Genomic DNA, 18567 nt, shown 5'->3' on the forward strand with positions numbered 1-18567 from the left:
CGCCCAGCTCTGCCCGCCCCAGCCTGGCTCTTTGAAGCCTGGCAGGGCCACAGGGATCCTGCCCCCTCCCCATGTCGGGGGGCACCGGGTGTTCCACCAAAGGTGCTTTTCCAGCCCCTTTCATTCCCCTTTTAAATTTTAAGGCAGCAAACCCAGGGCTGTGCCTCGACTTCAGGTGGAGGTTTGGGACGCGGGCTGGCTGCGCCGCACGGCCCCAATCCTTTGGGTATTTCTAGGGGTGGCTCTAGTGGTGTTTCTAGCGGGTCGGTGCGGAGAGGGGGCTGCCCGTCGGCAGCGTGTCTGGGACGATGCCTGCATCTCCTCGCGACCGGCGTGTGTCAGCGGTTGGCGAGCGACCCGCTCCACTCAGTGCGGGCGGCCGAGCCGAGCCCCTACGCCCATGTCACGCCGGGGTAACGCCGGTGGAACCGGAGCCGGGAGTTACTTCAGGTTATTAGTCCTGGTTTGTTGCTCGGGGTAAGGGCTCGGGGCGTTGCTTCAGGTTAGTAGTGCTTGTTTGCGCTTGGCAGCCCGGCCTGGAACCCGGTGTGACTGTTTCCCGAGGAATATTTTTGGTTTGAAAACTGAAGGTCAGCAGTTCGCGAGCGCCGCGCCTGCAGCCAACTCTGTGGTTCGCCTTGTGCCACTGGGCCAGCAGCACTTGAAGTCCCGATCAATTGATCTGCAACAATATGAAACCACGGACGGTGCCTGCCAGATAAAACTCCCCGTCTCGCCCCGTTTTCCCCACCCAAAGTGTCTTTCTGCCCGTATCCCCTTTCTCGCTGCCTGTCTCCCTCCCTCCCTCTCGGCTGTGTATTGGACTTTTTGTCTATCTTTTTCCATCTCTCTGTCTCTTTTCATAACAGTTTTTAATAATGTTTTAGTTAGTTCCAGCCTTTTCCCTCAATGGATCCCATTGGAAAATGCATTTGAAAGGAAACAGTTATACACTTCCCTTCCTTTGAAACTCTGCTGGCACCTTTTCCAGTGCAGTAAACCATACAACATGGATTTTCAAAGTTTCCAAACACAGACATGCTGGCGTTAAATTTATGAAAAAATATTTTATTCGGCTGTATAGTAACTACGAGTCTCCGAGCTGCTGGTCACAGTGAAATCGAAGCTCGTTTTGGAACTGCAACAGGTTTTCAAATCTCTGCAGGAAACGGGGCGGCGCTGGCCCGGCAACTCGGAGGGGTGCCGGGGTGCCCGGGGCAGAGCCCGGCGAACTCGGGGCTGCTTCTCCCCACAGACGGCGGCGTCGGGAGCGCCGCAGCAACGGTAGCTGCGGGGAGCTTCACGGTCATGCCAATCCCATCTCAAGTCACGGGAGAAAAGAGGAATTTGGCATCAAAGCGTTACGCCTTACGCTTGTTAGCGACCGTAGAAGGTTAAAGCTTTTTGGTTGCTCCGGGCTGAGCCCGGTGGCAGGGGGCTCAATCATCCGTGCGCGCGCGCTGCAGTCGGTGCGGTGGTTGGGGACCCGAGGCTTCGGCTGCGTGCGCGTTGTTGGAGCGCTGAGATCATATTTTCTAATATCGGGGCTCGGATGTTAGACTTCCTGGAACAGTTTCCCTGTGTGCTGTGGGTTTGTGCCTGTGGTTTCAGCCCTTCCAGTAGGGAATTGCTCACTCGACACCTGAGAACCTTCCTTTGCGTGGCACTGCTCTGGGCTGATTTTTTTTTTTTTTTCTTCCAAATTTCCACAGGAGGAGCACGTGGCCCCCGTTCACCACCAGGGACTGGGGGCTCCTTGGAGCAGGGCGAGCCTCAGAGCTCGCATCCTGCAGCACTTCACTCGCTCGAGGTGTGCCGTGATGCAGATAAGGGCTCCTGCGATAGAGGGGATGATAACGTGGCAAAAAGATCCCGTGCTCCGTTTTGCTTTTGTCCTTTCGCTTGTAAAATTCCTTTTCCTGCCCATGGGACTTTTCCAGAGAAGTCACTGATGAAGTGTTATCGCTATCCTCAGTGCTTCGCGATGCGCAGGGAGAGCTGGACAGTTTGGGTCCAGATAATTGGATCGCAGAAGCTCCCTGGCTTCTGTCTCAAAGCATCTCCCTTCTGGATGCCTTTCGGCACGGTATCTCTAAAGTCTACAGAGAGATATTAGGGAGCTAACGGGTTTTCTAGGTTTGGAACGCTCACCTCGAGGCAGAGGAGATGGAGATACCCTAAATACATGGTCCTTCCTGGGCTGCATTCATTCATTTCCAAAGCAGAGCTCTAATTAGCTGCAGTCGTGGCTGCATTTGCCCCTTGCCTGCAGATGTGATCCCCAACGTGTCACCGGGGCCAGGCAGCAAGCGAGGGCTGTGCAGGTCCCGGCCACATCAGCACGGTGTGGTTCAAGAGATTCTGGGTCCCCCTGGAGGAGCAGGACCGAGGCGAAGACAGAAGCTGCTCGAGCCTCCTTTGTCCCCAAAACAGGGCTGTTTTCGGCAATCCCCAGTCTAGCTGAGCACATGCGTGTTTCAGCACGTGAGGAAGATGTTCTTTGGGGACCATTTGTTTTGTGACAGCTGAAATTGGCACCTCGAAGGGGGAGAAGATGATACATCGTTAGGGCTACCTTATAGCGTGTCGGTGCGATGGGGTTGACTCAGAGTTGCACGGACAGCTCCGAATCTCGTATTCCTGACCTCTGGATGCTCGATTTTGTGCTCGTTTAACATTTTTTATTGCTGTGTAATTTGTAAGCAATTCCCATCATCTTCAGAAAAACGAGCTCAGGCCGACCTCATCTGGGATCCTCGGTGGGTGCTGAAATTTGGATCAACCACAACGGCGTCTGCCCCATCTGGGCGTTACGTCTGGGTGTTGGTTTGGGGCTGGTGTCCCGGAGAGCAGGCTACAGCCCTGCTGCTACGGCATCCCCTCGCTCCTGCTGCTCCAGCACCCTTCTTCTGCCTATTGCTCCCTCTCCTTTGTCCTCCCTCGGTTGGTTTCCCCTCCTGTTGGCCGTCCCAGCGGATTAACCGGGCTGGCACGTGCGAGCTGTCTGCTAACACTCAGCTTTTCACCCCTTGGCAAAGTAAAGGGTGGAGTGAGGTGGCAGAAGGCACGCCCAAAGCCCGCAGCCGTCCCCTGCCAAACTTCTGGTTCCTGCTCCGAAGTGTGAAGGTGCTGGGGATTTCACTGAAACGGCCGAAGCATTTTTAACTTGAGAAGAACAATATATTTTCCCTAACCTCATTCTGGCAAATGGCTGAACCTCTTCGGATGAAATTTTCCCCATAAATTTCGCTCGAGGAAAGCTTTTGGCATGGGGGATCGCGGCCTAAATGGTTAAAGTTTGGCGAAGCTGTTAGGAACTAAAAACAGGGTCTTACAACGGAAAGTGTTAGGTAAGCTTCACTGTAGGCACGGCCTCGGGGCTCTGCCCTTCTTGTAGGAGCGTGGCTGGGGGTGACAGGCCCAGGTTTTGCTTTCCATTTGGCATTTGCTTTGCAAAGTGACAGCCTGGAGGCCGGGTCCCGCAGGAAGCTGTAAAAAGAAGCGCAGCGAGTGAAGGTGTTGAAACAGAAGCTCCTCGCCTTGCCGCTCCTGCCCCAGCAAAGGCGGCTCGGGGCGAGCGCTCCTGTCTGCAGCCACTTTGCTCTCCTTCGCTTCTGCTCCAGGCACGAGGCTTGCCCCGGAGAAGTTAAGTTGCAGGCTGTCCGCTCGCCTCGGCTGCCAAAAAAAACCCGTGCCCACCTCCGGCACCGGGGTAAGGGGGGTTGCGAGGCTGCCTCGCCTTCGCTGCGATTGTTCTGGTGAAAGTGCACTCGGGGCTGGAGTAAATCTCTCGGGAAGCCCTGTTCACACCTCCTCCCCCGTTGTAAATAACATCTGACACAATTATGGCCGGGCACGCGCGTGGCTCCTGGGTGGGATGCTGGTAGCAGCTTGCCGTGCCTGCTGCGTGCGCTGAGCCGGGCTCCCAGGGCAGTGCGTGTGCTGGGCACCCCGCTCCCCTCACCGGCCACGAGTTCCCTTGTTTGGGAAGGGGTGAAGGACCCGAGGACCACACAGACTGAGGACAAGGTATTTTTTTAATGCATTTTTCATTTTGCATCATCCTGCCCCGCTGCAGCGCGCCTCTCTGTGTTTCCATCATCCTCTTTTTTTCTTCTTTTGGCGTACCCCTTGTGCCCTGTTCCACCCAGGTGCGCCGTGCCCTGCTCGTCTTCGGGCTCTTTCCCCTTGGAAACCACTCCATCCCCACTCCACTCGTGCGTCCTGCAGCAATATTCCCTCTGCAGCAAGAGCCAGCTGGTGCCGGGCTGGCCCAGAACTCTCTCTATATGTGCTGAGGAGCTGGCTTGCCAGCTCAGCAGGGCACAATTTCTCAGGAGCTAGCCAGGAGCCGTGTACATTGGGACGTGGCAGCCTTTGAGCTGCCAGATGGGTCAAATCCCTGCTGCTGGTTGCTGGCAGGCAGGACCAGAGCTCCAGGGATTGCGCAGAGCTTCGGGGCGAGCATTCCCGAAGTCCGGGTGTCAGCTCGCCCGTTTGGAGCAGCCCTGCTGAAGGCGATGCTGGGAAATAATGTTTTTTCTGGTGATTCCCCAGGCTTTATCAGTCCGGTGAGTGGGTGTCTTCAGCCCCAGCTGGCTGCATGGGAATGGCACATCCTGGTGCGGAGACAGCTAACAAAAGCTGCCATGAACACGGATCTGCCACCAGCCCCAGTTAGCAGGGGTGTCTGTGCCACTCCACGCGATGCTGCGTGTCCAAAAGTGACTCCTGCAGCCTCACCGGGGCCGCAGGGGGCACACCAGGCTCCCGGCCCCGCCGCCAGGGTCAGGCCCCCCGAGCGCAGGGAGCTGCGAAGTGCGGCTCGGCGCAAGTGGAAACGGCTTCAGTCGGTGTTTTGACTGATGGGTCTTTTCAGGAAATTTCTGAGAATAACAGTTCTAAAAATGGCTGCTTCTTTCCACTGATATTTCCTGGAAAAGGCCGCGGTTAATTTTAAACCACTATCCTTTTCCCTTTTCAAGTGGAAATGGCTCAGTGCTTGTCCTCAAGGCTAATGTCACTCTCTCTGCCCTAACCTGAGCCGTGCGGTGGAGCAGGACCACGTGCTGCTGCCTGGCCTTACAGGACCACTTGGTCCTCCAGAGCTGCAGAAAAGTGTTTTTTTTAGGGGCACACACGTGGCACGTGTGCCTGCTTTCCCCGTGGAAACAACTAACCACCTCTCCCTGAGTCATTTCAAACCAATGTTCTTTGTCAGCGACTCCTGAGCCGCCCTGCGCACGCGTGACAGCCGCCTCTAAAACCATTCCCTTGCTGAGCACACAGCCCTGCTCTTTGGGGGTCAGGAGCACGTCCCGAGGTGGTTCTCACACCCCAGGCTCCATCCCCGAGTGTGGCTTTGGGGTTCAGGGACAATCAGGGCTCTGGGGTGAGCCGGAGGGGGCCGGCAGCAGTGCGCCGCCCGGGGCAGCCCCTTTGTGCCAGGGGCAGCACGGCTTCCTCTGCGGCTCTCGGGCAGGCTGGCTGCTTCGGGTTTGGGAATATGTCATTAATTTTTATACCTTCCCCTGTAAACCATCGACCCTTTTTATGATGTCATGAGGGATTCCTTAATTTTGCAGCTGCTTCCTGGTTACGTCAGAGAAGAGCCTCCCGTCCTCGAGCCCAGCGCTGCAGCCCGGGCCGGCTGGAAACAAATGAAGTGTTGAATATCTAATGGCTTCCACAGGGAGAGCTGCTCCATCCTCCCCAGGCCCCCAGCATTCCTCACCTCGCAGGCCTCCCTCCCCTGGACGAGCTGGGGTTTCGGCACGGAGCAGAGGGAGCCGCAGGTTCCTGGGCAGCTCCGGCTGCTGGGGGAGCACCCTTGTGCCGTGCGGGTCTGGGTGCTGCAGCTGAGACCCCCCCCTAGGGCCTTCCTGCCTCTTTCTGGGGAGAAGTCGGTGTGGGGAGATGGATTTGGGGGCTTCCAGGTGGTGGCTGCAAGCCGAAGGTCGTTTTGGGAGGGTTTCAGCCCTCTGCGTGCGGGTGGTGGCATCCAGCTGGGCCGTGTCCCGACCGCCACCTCCAGATGCAGAGCTGGGGAGCACCTTCCCAGCAGAACCCCCCAGCGTTCCCAGGATCTCTGCGGGGCATTAGCCAGGGCTGGATGAGTGCAGCTGGCTTCCCAGGCTCTTTGGGGGGCAGACGGGTGCGCGTGTGACTCGCCGTTCCCAGCAGAGAGCTGGGAGTGCCCGTGACTCACAGGTCCTCGGCGAGGGGGCGTTAGGGAAATGCCCTGCAGCCCTGAGCATCCCTCCCCGTGCTTCTGCTGCTTTCTGTTTTCCCCTTCCACCGCCGGCCTTGCCCGCTTCCTGCAGACGGCCCCGTCCCCGCCGGGCAGCCCCGGAGCCCTGCCAGCGCCGCGTCTGGCGGAGGGTGACTCACGGGGAAAACTCTGCCGCGTGGCTGAGCGATAAGAGAGCAAACAAACGGCCTTCAGGTGGTGTCAGCCCAACGCTGACCGGCCTCTTTTCTTCCCCGCAGGGCAGCAGCCGGCTGGTGAATCAGCCGCCGAGCCGCTGACACACCACGCAGCGGGCTTTGGGCACGGCTCGCCCGCAGCCCCGCGCTCTCCAGGCTCCTCCACCTCCTGCATCCCCCCCCGGGCAGCCCGTTGTGTCGTCCTCAGCACTGTCTGGAGACCCGTTTGCTCCATTGCCTTCGTGTGGGGTCCTTTAGGGCGTCACCGGGGCTCAGCTGGGGGCTCAGAGCGCGTCCCTGCTGCCGGCCCGGCGCTGCTCCAGGCTTCCCGGCCCCGAGCTCAGGTTGGGCAGGACGGGGAGGCCAGCGTGGAAAGCGTCTCGCTGCAATCCTCCTGACCCTTGGCTGGATCCGATGGCCTCAATCAAAGCGATCTGCTCTGGCTGCTGGGGCTCTCCTCCACCGCTACCTGCAGCGGAGCAGCCGGGAGCCTTCACCTCCAGCCCTCCTGCCCCGTCCCTGCAAGCACCCCTGCGGCCGGGGCCACGCCGTGCTCTGCCCTGGTCGTCCCTCGCAGGATTTCCTCCTGCACATGGCACTCGGGTGGCTGTGAGAAGCTTCCTCCTGCAGATCCCCTTCCTCGGCCGGGCTGCCCCTCGCATCGCCGGCTCTTTTCCCCTTCCCATTTCCTGCGGCTGGTTGCGTTGCCCGGACGGAGCTTTGGCATCGCTGTTTTGTCCACCCTAGTGGGAGAGGGGATGTGTTTATCACTTTTCCTGGAGATTATCTGTTTAAGCACTCTCTGACAGTTACAATAACAAGGGCAGCGCGTTGTGTTTCCCAGCAAAAGGACACTCGCTGCTGAAAGATGTATAGCACTAATTAGAAATACATAACATCCGGCCACATGGCAGCCTTCTCCCGGCCGCTCCGTTTCCTGAGCTCAGCCGACTTTGACGACAGTTGGTTTATGTTTTCCATGAATATAATGTTCTCAGAGCAACGCAAAGTTCTCCCCGGTACAAAAAAATCCCCGCTCTCTCTGGCTCTCTCCCCCCTTCTCCCCGCAGCCTTCCCCCCCGCGCCGCAGGGCAGGTAGATTTATGGCTGCAGAGAGCCCGGCTCGGATCCTGCCGCCGGCTGAGCCGGAGCAAAACTCGCAGCCCAGAGCCAAGAGCCCAGGTAGGCGCTCGCAGAGGGCGCTGCCGCAAAGGAAGCTGCCTCCTGGTAGCAAAACACCGCTCTGGGTGCAGGCCGGTACCCAGCTGGAGACAAAAACAACATTTCCTCCGTGCAGAGGAACAGGAGGGCTCTTCTGCAGCGCAGGGGGTTCTGGCGAGCTTCAGAAAAAAAGCAGCCCGGCCCTTTTCCCCGTCGTTTTTTTCTCCGTGCTCACAGCCTGGTGCTCAGCAGCTCCAAATTTTTTTTCTGGCCTGTCCCCTCTCCTTCCTCTCGATGGTTTTTCGGAGGTCCCCGTGTGCTGGACGGGAGCAGGGCGGCTGCTGTGCTGTGCGTAACGCAGGTCAGGTGTAAGGGTGGCTGGATGTAGGAGCAGTAGGAAGATGGAGCACGCTCGGGGAGGTGAAATCATAGAAGGATTTAGCTGCCGAAATTAATTCCTATTGAATATGGAAAAAGTGCCGTGTTTCAGATGTTTCTAGCCCGGCCAAGCGTGGACAGATTTCTAGTAGGACAGGAAAACTCTCTGCTAAAAAGGTTATTCTGCAGCAAAATCGCAGAGCCCCTTTCCAGGATTTGCAGTTGCTCGATGAGCTCAAGGAAAAGGTTGTAAGTGGTGTTTTTTTTTCTAACAAGGGTAAGCCACTATCTTGTTTCCTAGCCTCACTCTCCCGAGTAGCCCAACTGTTTGGGCTAAAGATTTCCGGATGAATTCAGGCTGAGACAGGCACCCGGCACGGAAACTTCAGCTCCCAATGGTTGGAGCTGGAGCCAAGTGGAAAAAAAGGGGCTTACGAGCGGCTGGTGGCAGGCGCGCTGCTGGAAATCCTGCCTGCACGGCTGGCAGAGCTCAGGTCCTGCTGCCCAGTCCCATCCCTGGTGGATTTGCAGCAGGCTGCAGGGTTCTCACTTATTTTTCTGGTGCAAGAAAACAGAGCTTTATAAATTCAGCCTGGGAGGTGTAGGGTAACGCAGACACACCAGGCTGCTGCTCCGGGCTGCCAAGCGTTCGGTGATGGCTCTGCCCTAAAACACCTCCTGCTCCCTTCTTGTGCTTCAAGCTCCTGCTGGCACAGCTGCTGTAGCGCTGCAGGTGATGGAGAATCGGGTCCAGCTCGGGAAAGCTCCCAGGAGGTGGGGTTTGGGAGCTCAGCTCCCTGCTGGGCCGTGGGTTTTTTTTTCCTAATCTCGGTGTGAGCCGGTGGCAGGGGCTGTTTGATGCCAAACGGGAGTATTTGCCTGGTTGCAGGGGGGAAGAACTTTCAGGTGTTCTCTGCCCTCTGCTCATCCCCTCACCCTGAGCAATTTCAGTTGCACGGGCAGCTGGGGGTGTTTGGGATCTGCCTCCCTCCCAGTCCCCTTGTCACACGGTCAGGAGCCCTCGCTCCCAGCTCCCGGCTCAGAGCACGCTGCGGCTCCCTGCCTCCCGAGACGAGTGGTGAAAAGGCACAGAAAGTGACTCCTGATTTATGGGGCTCTCCTCTTTTGTCCTAGAATTAAGCTCTTCACAGCCTTTGCTGGCAGGGCTGGGAGCTGCAGCGCCGGGGGCACTTTTGGAGGTGGGGAGCAGCACCGGCCGTGCTCTCACCTGAGCTCTTCCCCTGCCCTGCGAGGACTCGAGGAGGCTCCTGGGCTGCACGAGCCTCTGTGAAATGAGCCTCACAAGCCTGGCCAGGGGGTGAACTTCCAGGAGCAGCGGAATTGTTTGATTTAAGGACTGGGTGACAAGGAGGCAGAGCTGGAGGGCACTTTGGGGGGGACGGCGAGTCACCCGGAGCACGGTGCCCGCAGCCCCTGAGGTGCTGCCTGCCCAAAGCACGGGGGTTCCTGCCGAAATGCCTGGGGCTTTCCCGGCAGCACAGCACCCACGCCGTGCCCTGGGGACCCGGTGGCACTCAGGTGGCAGCGTGGTGGCCGTGGTGCTGCCCCGTTCCTGGAGAAGAAGCGGCGAGTCCGGCATCACCGCCACAGGAGGAGGGAGCGCGGGGAAGACGACTGCAATTTCTTGAGCTGGACCGTGGCCAGAGCGCTGCGACTAACACTCTTAATTGTGGGAAAGGCTTCATGAAAGAGATTTACTGTCCCAGAGTGGTCACATCTCCAGTTTTATGTTTCCTCCAAAAGCTGAGGGCCCTGCAGCACGGCACTTCCTACCGGCGGCGCTCTGCGGCACCGGCTCAGCCCCGGCCCCGGGAGCAGAGCACCCTGCTTGGGCTGCCGGGGGGCTCCCAGTGCCACCCTTGGTGGTCTCCCTGCCAGGTGCTGAGCTCACTGCCTGCTCTGAGAGCCGGCCAAACGAAGCCTGCAGCCGATCCTGCCCTTCCTACCTGTGTTTTCTAGGTGCTTTTTAGTCTTTCCTTTTTTTTTTTCTAGTGGTTTTTAACCCTCCCCACCCCATCGCTCTGAAATAATTTACACTTAAAACCCCGTTTTAAGTTTGTTCTCCGGGCCTCAGGCATTTCGCTAGTGCCAGCTGGAACGGGGTCGGTGCCGTGCTTTAATCCTCCTGCCCCTCATGCTTTAATCCTCCTGCCCTTCTCTCACAGCCCTGAACCCTGCTGCCTGCACACCACTGGTGCTCGTCTTGATGGTAGCAGTGCCTGGGAGCCGGGCTGTGCCAGGAGCTTCGTCCCCATCCCAACTCTGGGACTTTGCTTGTGTGGGCACCGGTTTGCAATCGATTCCTACATGACTGCGTTTGCTGTATGAAAAGGAAAACCTTGAAAAGCTTCCTGGGCTTGTAACAGCCGTGCCTGCAGGATGAGAGGTGGGAGCCCTGGTCGGCAGCGGGTGATGGAGCCAGCAGTGGGTGATGAAGCTGGCAGTGGGTGACACATAAACTGTCAGTGGGTGACATGAGAGCCAGCAAGGTGCCGCAGCCTGCACCGAGCAAGCAGCAGGGGCTGGCAGGAGCCCCCCGGGTACCTCCCGTCCCCATAGACCACAGCTCCGCTCCTCCCCGCAGCAGCTCCCCCGCATCTCGGGAGAGGATGCAAAGCAGGAGCAGAGATTATTCGCAGGGCAGGGGCTGCCCGAGAGGCTCCAAATCTCCCTCCTGGCCCGGCGTGGGCAGCCTGGCACGCCGGCGGTGCTCCGAACCTCGCTAAACGCGACCCACGCCCAGCTCCAGGCAGCTCCCTGGAGCCAGCGCCCTGCCGCTCGCAGCAGCCTCAGAAGTGGTTTCTGGCTGGGTGTAGATGTGCCGAGGGGATTTGCTCTCACTCCGAGGCGGCTCTGTTTGGAGGAGCTGTGGTCGTGTGGCATCTACTTGAGTAACTGCGGCAATTAAGCGCTCTTGACAAGCTGTTGTGTGACTGCTGAACTGAGGGGAGGAGCCCCCTCCTCAGCTGCTGAGGTTACAGCTCCAGCAGGGAGGGAGATCAAACAGGCAGCTAATTACCCTTTTAACACTTACCCATACCCCCTCCTCCAGGGGAAGGCCTGGGCTCCAAGCAGCAGCTTCTGTGCTGGTAGCACCTCGGGGCACACCGTGGGCAGTGCGACCCTGATCTCTCGGCCAGAGCTGCCCCAATAACCACATTTTTTCCCTTTATACGGAGCAGTGGGGACCAAGGAAGGTGCGAGCTGAGGATTTACTCATCCCGCACCACGCGGCTGCCCAGGTGAAGCCAGGAGGTGGTGTCTGAGCTCTCTCTCTGTCCCGCAGAGTGCATCTCCGAGGACTGCCGCTCCGTCATCCAGGAGCAAGCCACGGCCCTGGGGCTCTCCATGTTCGCCCTCCTGGTGCGGCGCTGCACCGACCTGCTGCGGGACTGGGCGCAAGGTAAGGGGCTGCGGCAGCCTGGTGGGGTTGGGGGCCTCATTCCCTGCTTTTTGTGTGCTCCTTCCACTCTTTGGGGGCAGAAATCAGAAGGTTTCTCCCCCAGCATCCCAAGCTCTGCCCCGCTTGGAGCTGGCTTACCTGGCAGGAAGGCACACCGTGTGTGCTTGGACAAAAGGGACAGACACGGGGTGTGCTTTCTGCCAGTTGTAGGGAAACACCCCAAAATTGGGATCTCAGGGGATCCCACACCTCTGTGACCAGCACACTGATACCCAGCTGCCTTCAATAAAAGAGATTGCAGGCGGCCCAGCTCCCCCCCTAGGCTGGTCCACAGCTCTGCCTTTTCCCTTGCTTTCCATTTGCTTTTCCCTTGCACCTTCAGGGCTGGCATGTCGGGATGTGCTGTCCCTTCCCTGTTCTTATCCGTGATGGTTTGACTGCCTGAGCCTGGCTCCCGGCTGCAGCACGCTGCCTCAGCTCTCCCATCTTGTGTTTGCAGTTCAGCCACAGGAGGTGGAGCAGGAGGATGAGGAGGATGACATCAAGGTCTCTGCCTTGCCCCAGGACCTGAAGGAGCTGCTCCCCAGCGTCAAGGTGTGGTCGGACTGGATGCTTGGCCACCCGGACACCTGGAACCCTCCTCCGACCTCTCTGGAGCTCCCCAAACAGTACGTGCATCCATCCCCTGCTCTGTCTGGTGGTGTCTGCTTCCCCCCTGGGCTCCTTGTGGCTCCTTTTCCCCTCGCTCATGCTTGCTCACTGACACAAGCTCAGCTCCCCCCCAGGAGAGGCTCCTTGTGTGGGGATGCCTGGTGGGAATTTGTCACCCTCGGTGACACGGTGACTCCCTCGGTGAGGACAGGCAGGCAGCTCTGGATGCTGAGAGTGCTGGGGGGAAAGCAGCAATGAGTTGGGGTCTGGCAGGTGTTCTTTGCTTCTGGGTGCTAGGAGGTGACCAAGGCTTTTACTTTGTGCTTGGGCTGCGTGTTGTGGTTGGATACATCCCTGCTGGGCGCCCTGCTGGCTGCTGCTCTCTGGGAAGAGGGGAGGCCATTTGCAGCACGGGTGTTTTGCTGCCTTTTTCCTGGCTGAAACAGGCAAACCTCGGTGAGGCTGGGCAGGCCTGGAGCAGCTTACCTGTCCCAGAGCTCCCAAACTCACCTCCCTCCTGCTTCAGGAACAGCTCAGCTCTACCCCCGCCACGCAAAAAAGAGTTAATTTCCTAAACTGGCCGATTCCAGCCCATTAGTCCATAATGCGGACTAGGCAATTTGCATATTTTTGGACAGAAAACCGAGCGAAGGGGCCAAGTATGGAGTATGCGAAGCTGTGTCTGAGCATGCTCCGTAGCTGCTTTCCCGCAGGATTTTCCATCTGCCTCCGGTACTCCGGATCCAGAGCCTGAAATCACGTCTTATTGTTAATCCAAAGGAGCCAGAACCCGGGGTGATGGGAAGGCGCATTAAGAGTAATCCAGCAAAGTGGCTTAACCATTAATGGGTCCCCGCTCCGTGCGTCAGGTCCAGTCCCTGCTCTCCGAGTTTATTGCCTCTACTCCAGTTCTTTTTCATTTGGCTGAGGAAATGGAAATCTCACACAGGAAGTTCTGGGCCTCATTTTGTGGAGATGGAGTCTGTTTTCTGTTTGTCGGCTGCTCGGTGTGGGACCGCTGCCTGCTCATGTGAACTGCTGCCCATCTTTGGGCAGGAACTCAAACCGGGATCCGTCACGTGCGCCTCTCGGCACCAATCCCCCCCTTCCCCTCGCGCTGCCTGCGCAGGGAGCCGCCGAGCCCTTGGCGACGGGCAGCCTCGAGATGGAATTTCTGATCGGGCTCGCGCAGCCAGCGCTCGGCGCCTTCCAGGGACCAGCTGCCTCCCCCTGCTGCGGGCTGCGGGCGAGGGCCACAGCGCCACGGCCCCCCGGGCTCCTGGAGCAGGTGCAGGCTCCTGCTCGCCCCTCGAGGCTGGAGAAGGCTTTGGGCACAGCCTGCCCTGCGGTGCGTCGACGTGGGGAGCGGTGGGCACGGCCTGGGGGCTCTGCTCTGCAAGGTCCTGGCTTGCCCAGGGTCTTTGTCCCATCCCACAGCTGCTTCCACATCTCGCATGTAGGGCGGCTGAGCAGCCCCTCTGCTTCCTTGCTTTTAGGGCAGGGCAGCCTTCCAGGGGTTTTCTCTCAGTTCCTTGCACCCTGGCCCTTTGGCTTAGCAGCAGCGTGCGTTGCCCATGGCAAGGACACCGGCTGCTCTTTCACCCCGGCCTTTTGTGCTGGCCCAGCATCACGTCCCCAGCTGTTGTGGGACTGGGACAGCAGGACAGACCCCCACGGACAGCTGAGCTTCCCTGGAGGTGCAGGTAGTGGGGAACAGCAGGGAACCAGCTCGTGGGCATGGCCTGGGGCTTGCTCTGCTTTCCCTGGAGGTAGGAAAGGAGCCGGGGAGTACTCGGTTGGTGTTTCAGCTCTCTCTTGCCACACGCCAGCTGCCTGGCCTGGGGCTGCTCGGTAACCAGGTGGAGTCACCCAGCTGAAGGGTTTGGGTAGGAGCAGCTTCAGAAAGCTCAGAAATCAAACAGGGCAGAGCAGCAGGCCTGCGGGAGGAAGCCAAGGCTCATGGGCAGGGCGAGCATGCAAGGAGCAAGCACAGAAGCCAAGCTGCAGAGCTGCGAGGAAGGGGCCTGTGTTTTTGTACACGTGCTCCGTGCCTCCCGGGATGGGGCTGTGTCACCCAGGTCCCTGTTCCTGCACCAGGGCTGAGGGAGAAGCTGGTGGGAGGCACTGAGACCTCCCAGAGCTCTGCTGCCACAGCTTTCGGGTGACATGGGCGCAGAAAAGGGACAGTAAAAAAAAAAGACACAGGCCACTTAAGCACAGAAGCACCCTGCGAGGATGCCACGAATGTGCTAAAGCTTCTGGAAAAAAACAGGCCCCGTACCCACCTGGCAGCCCACCAGGAGCAAAAGGCCTGGCCCAGAGCTTGCATCAAAGTGCAGCTCGTCCGGGGCCAGCGGCGCTGCCAGAATGACGGCCTGGGCTGGGGGCCAGCGGGGCAGCTTGTCAAACCTCCGCCAGAGCCCGGGGCCCGGGCTGCTGGGGCTCAACGTCCCGAGGCCTCCAGCTCGTGCTGGGCTCACCACGTTCACGCTCGCCGGTTCTGGGTAAGCGGGAGAGCTGGGGGACTTTGAGAACGCCTAAACTCAGCCCAGCTGTGGCAGTTGGTTTATTGCTTTCAGCTGGTACTTGAACCCGGGTCCTGGTCTTGGAGTCTTTCCCAGGTTTAATCCCCGGAGCTTTCTCTGCAGCTGTATGACACTGCGCTGACCCCGAATGAGGATAGGAAAATAGAAACGGTGCCAAGCCAGAGTCTCTTTTTCATTTGGAGTCTGGCTGTCTGCCCATGACCAGGGTTACATAATGGGAAACATAGCTGGGGCTCTGGAGAGCCCGCGTTTCACCACGCTGCCCAGACCTTCGCATTCTGATGCTATATATCTTCCTAATTGTAGCTCGGATGCATTTATCACACTGCTGGATTTGAGTCCTTACAATAAAAAAAAAAAAAGCAGCGCACCAAATTCCTCCGCCCGCTGCTTTCCCCCTTGGACGGAGGCGGAGGGGAAGGTGCGAGGGGTGAGTGCGGTGCCGAGCCACGTGGGAGTGGGCTCTGCGGGGCTGGAAATGGTGCTCGGGGGGGCTTGGTCGTGGGGTTTTTGTCTTGGCAGCGAGGTGGGAGGGAGCAGGCATCCCCTCCCGAGCTGGGAGAAGCTGCACCTCTCCCAAACTCCCTGCCCCGGCACGTGGATCCGGCTCTCGGCCCCACCCGGATAAGGGCTGGGGCTCAGGGGATGCCTTGGGAAATGGGTTTAGGCTGCGAGGCCACGGAGAGGTCTTGGGCTACTGAGTGTGTTGGGGAGGCAGAGCGCTTCCTTCCTCCTCTGCCTCTTCTGGAGAGGCTCAGCAGGTTTTCCTTGGTCCTTTTTCCTCTGGTTTTATTTTTATTTTTTTTTTTCCTGTGGTCCTCTTTTCTCTGGGTTTTCTAAATCAGGAGCTAAACCCGAGCGTGGACACCTCTGCCTCGGAGCAGCAGAGCCCCGTGTTTTGGGGTTGTGTGTCTGGAGCAGGCTGCTTGCAGCTCTCCCAGCTCCTCTGGCTGCACGCAGCTGTCTTAAAACACGTTTACCTTTGAGCACTCTTCACAGCAAGCATTGCGCCAAGGTCCAAGCAGGAGCTGTTGATGCAGTGCATCAATGTGCATCTTGCAGACCTGCTGGCCCCGTGCGTGCCGTGCAGGGATGGGAGGTGAAATAAAGGGGTCTGGAGGAGCAGGGAGCAGTGCGTTTCTTCAGGCACGGAGATGAGCAGCAGCCGGGGTGAAAAGTGAGCCTCCAAGGAGGCTGCTGTCATTCCGGTGAATCCCTCTCCTCTTGAGACGTGTGGCTGAGGAGCTGAGACAGGCAAAGGCAGGGCACCGAAGAGCAGGGCTTCTCCTTGCTCTGTTTTGTTGCTGTTGGAACTAAACAAAACCCAAATATCGATAGGGAAGCCAATGGCTCAACAGATAACCTGCCACGGGTCCAACCCCGGAGAATCCGCGCTCCTTTGGTGCTGGAGCAAAGGGCCTCTCGGTCTGCGGAGCCTGTCTGCAAGCATTTAAAAATGGTTAATTTGAACCGAGTATGAAATGAAATCCAAAAGCTCTGAGCACATTTGAGAGCTTACCTTCCTGGGGAGATCTGCCAGATCTCTCTCATCGCATCGCTCTTGTGCAGAAGTGTCACCGCGATGGCAGCTCCCGCTGGGGGAGATGGACGGAGCCGGAGGCGAGGGTGCCAAGACCTTGCTGGAGTTTGCGGGAGACGAAATGGAAAATCCCTTTCGCAGACGTGAGCCTTGTTAGTAATGCTGGCCACCAGAGTTTCCCTATCAAGACATCAAAGCAAGGATCCGGAGGTGTCTCGGTAGCGTAAACCTGGCCGAGAACGAAGGTGAAGGCGAGGGAAGTAGGAGCCAAAAGGCTCCTCGGAGAAGGGCTCTGCTTTAAAGCAGAGGCTGGCTGGGGGCAGACGGCGTGCCTTTGGGCAAGGAGAGTGACCCTGCGGCTCTGCGGGCAGTGTCCTGGGGGAGGGATGGGTTTGTGGGGCACCTGAGTGACCAAAGGGACCGTGTGTAGGGCAGAGAGGGGCAAAATCATTGGCACCGTGGGGCAGAGGGGCTCGGATGCTGTCCCCTCTCCACCCACAAAAGTTGTCCCCGCATCCAAGCGCGGGACACGGCTGGTGACCTCTTTAGGGACGAGCTCCCACCCCGAACCCCTTTTGTCCTTTCCAGCGGAGCTGCTTTTCCTCTGGCTTCCCCTGGGCTGGGCCAAGGGGGGTGGGAAAGAGGAAACCTGGGAGCGGGACACGGAGCCCGGTGCACGGGGCTGGGGCTGGCTCCTCGCAGAGCCCCGGGAGCGCGCCAGCCCAAGTCGTTTGCCATCTGCACGGCAGCGCGGCTCTTGGCGGCTGGGGAACACAATGCAGGGCTTCTTTCGCTCCGCTCTTTTCCGGGTTTGTTCTGCAGCTGTGGAGTTTTGAATGTTAGTGTTTAAACAAGCTGGTATTACACAGGAAATGGCCACCTCCACAGGCCCCCGCAGGCTTGTAACATGGGGTCATTGTACTTGATATTAATCACCAGGCGGCCCGCTCCCCCAGCGAAGACGGTGGCTGCGCAGCGCCAGCCCCGGCCACCGGGGATCCAGGCTTGCTCCGTGCCCCCCGTGGGCATCTCCCCGGTGCCCTCTGCTCCTCCCCACCTTGCTGAGCGTCCCACAGCCCCAAAAGTCCCCCGTTATCCCAAGTGGGAGCCGTCCCCACGCCGTATCAGCATGGCCACCCCGCGTCCCCCGCGCTCAGCCGCGCACTTGTGCGGCTCCCCTCGTCCTCGGGCTGCGTCCTGTCGGCCTGCAGCTGGGCTGCGCTCGCACTGACAGCTACATTAAACCTGGAATCCTGAGGCAATAAAAAAGAAATTAACTCTTATTTTTTTTTCCCCCCATCCTGGGGGGAGAAGCAAATGGAAATGCGTCCGCGGGGAAGCGAGCGAGCCCCCCGTTCGGAGGAAAGACCTCGCGCTCACCCCCTCCTCGCTTCCTCGGTTAAAAGCTCTGGGAGCCCCGGCCGTGTACCTGGGAGCTGTGTGCCTGGGCTTGGCGTCAAAAATTCGGCACCTCCCTCCGTGGAGGGAGGCCGGGGCCGTGGCACCGCGCAGACGGAGCCCTTCCAGGCAGCCTGGCCTGCGGGGGCTCGGCACGGTGACACAAGCCAGAAGCGCCTGGCTGCGGTGTGCTAGGAAGGGGCAGCAGGGAGAAGGCTCCTGGACAGGCTGCCCAGGGCTGAAGCAGGAGCAGGAGACCCTCGGGGAGCCATGGATATGGGGGTGGCAGCCAGGAGGTGCTCGTGGCGGTGCCGGGGGGCACCCTGCAGAGGGGGAACCGCTCCAAAAGGGAAGGTTGGAAACTCTCGGACCCGCTCTCCGTGTTACCTCCAAGTCGTAGGAGAAAAGCAGAGCAGAAAGGCCAATTTCTGCTGCGATGCTGGTTTTTTTTGGAGGCTCTGGGAGATGCTGCACGTGCCGGGGTGCTGCCCGGCCCCTGGGCGCTGCGGCCGAGCTGCTGGGGGCTGCCTGCAGCAGGAACTCGCTGCCCGAGGAGCCGGCGCACGCAGCCTGCGGTCTGACTGAAGGAAGCCCAGGGTGGAAACCTAACACGTGCAGCGCGAGTGACAGATGTGGCGAGGCACTGCGGGGAGCGGGGCATGAAGAGGATGAAGTGACAGGGACAGCTCTCACGCTCGGGGGGCTGGGGCTGCCCGAGGGGGGCTGCGGGCTGGCAGCGTCAGCTCACGTGGCCGGTGCCGAGCCCCGTGGCAGGAGAGGGCTCCCTGAGTCTAATTTGTGCCGTGCCGTCACCCCACCACCACTGCTGGCCCCAAAACGTGCCTGGTTCTGGGTCCCTGCCCTGCCCCGCATCCTGCTGCCACCCTCAGCCTCCCTCCCTTGCTGGTTCTCCCCATCCCTGCCTGCAGCCCCGTTCCTTGACCTCATTTCTTTCCTTTCTCCTCCACCCCAGGCCCATGCACCTGGCTCTCTCAGCCACCTGGGAGCATCCCCGGCACCACGACGTGTTCCTTCCTCCCTGT

General features: G+C 59.3%; 1 protein-coding gene across 5 annotated transcripts in view; it reads left to right on the forward strand.

Moving 5' to 3' along the window:
- Positions 1 to 18567, forward strand: part of SMG6 (SMG6 nonsense mediated mRNA decay factor) — a 110687-nt gene that overhangs the window by 45073 nt on the left and 47047 nt on the right. For 4 of the 5 annotated variants that reach the window (XM_072025997.1, XM_038165710.2, XM_072025999.1 and 1 more), the window contains exons 11-12: positions 11273 to 11389; positions 11889 to 12057. In XM_072025997.1, coding sequence (XP_071882098.1) covers positions 11273 to 11389; positions 11889 to 12057 — 286 coding nt within the window. Of the gene's footprint in view, positions 1 to 11272; positions 11390 to 11888; positions 12058 to 12909; positions 16012 to 18567 lie in introns of those variants that run through there. The other variant, XM_072026000.1, reaches the window with a different exon arrangement.

The sequence above is a fragment of the Anas platyrhynchos genome, chromosome 20 (assembly GCF_047663525.1).
Source record: "Anas platyrhynchos isolate ZD024472 breed Pekin duck chromosome 20, IASCAAS_PekinDuck_T2T, whole genome shotgun sequence".
In the NCBI taxonomy this organism is placed as follows: Eukaryota; Metazoa; Chordata; class Aves; order Anseriformes; family Anatidae; genus Anas; species Anas platyrhynchos.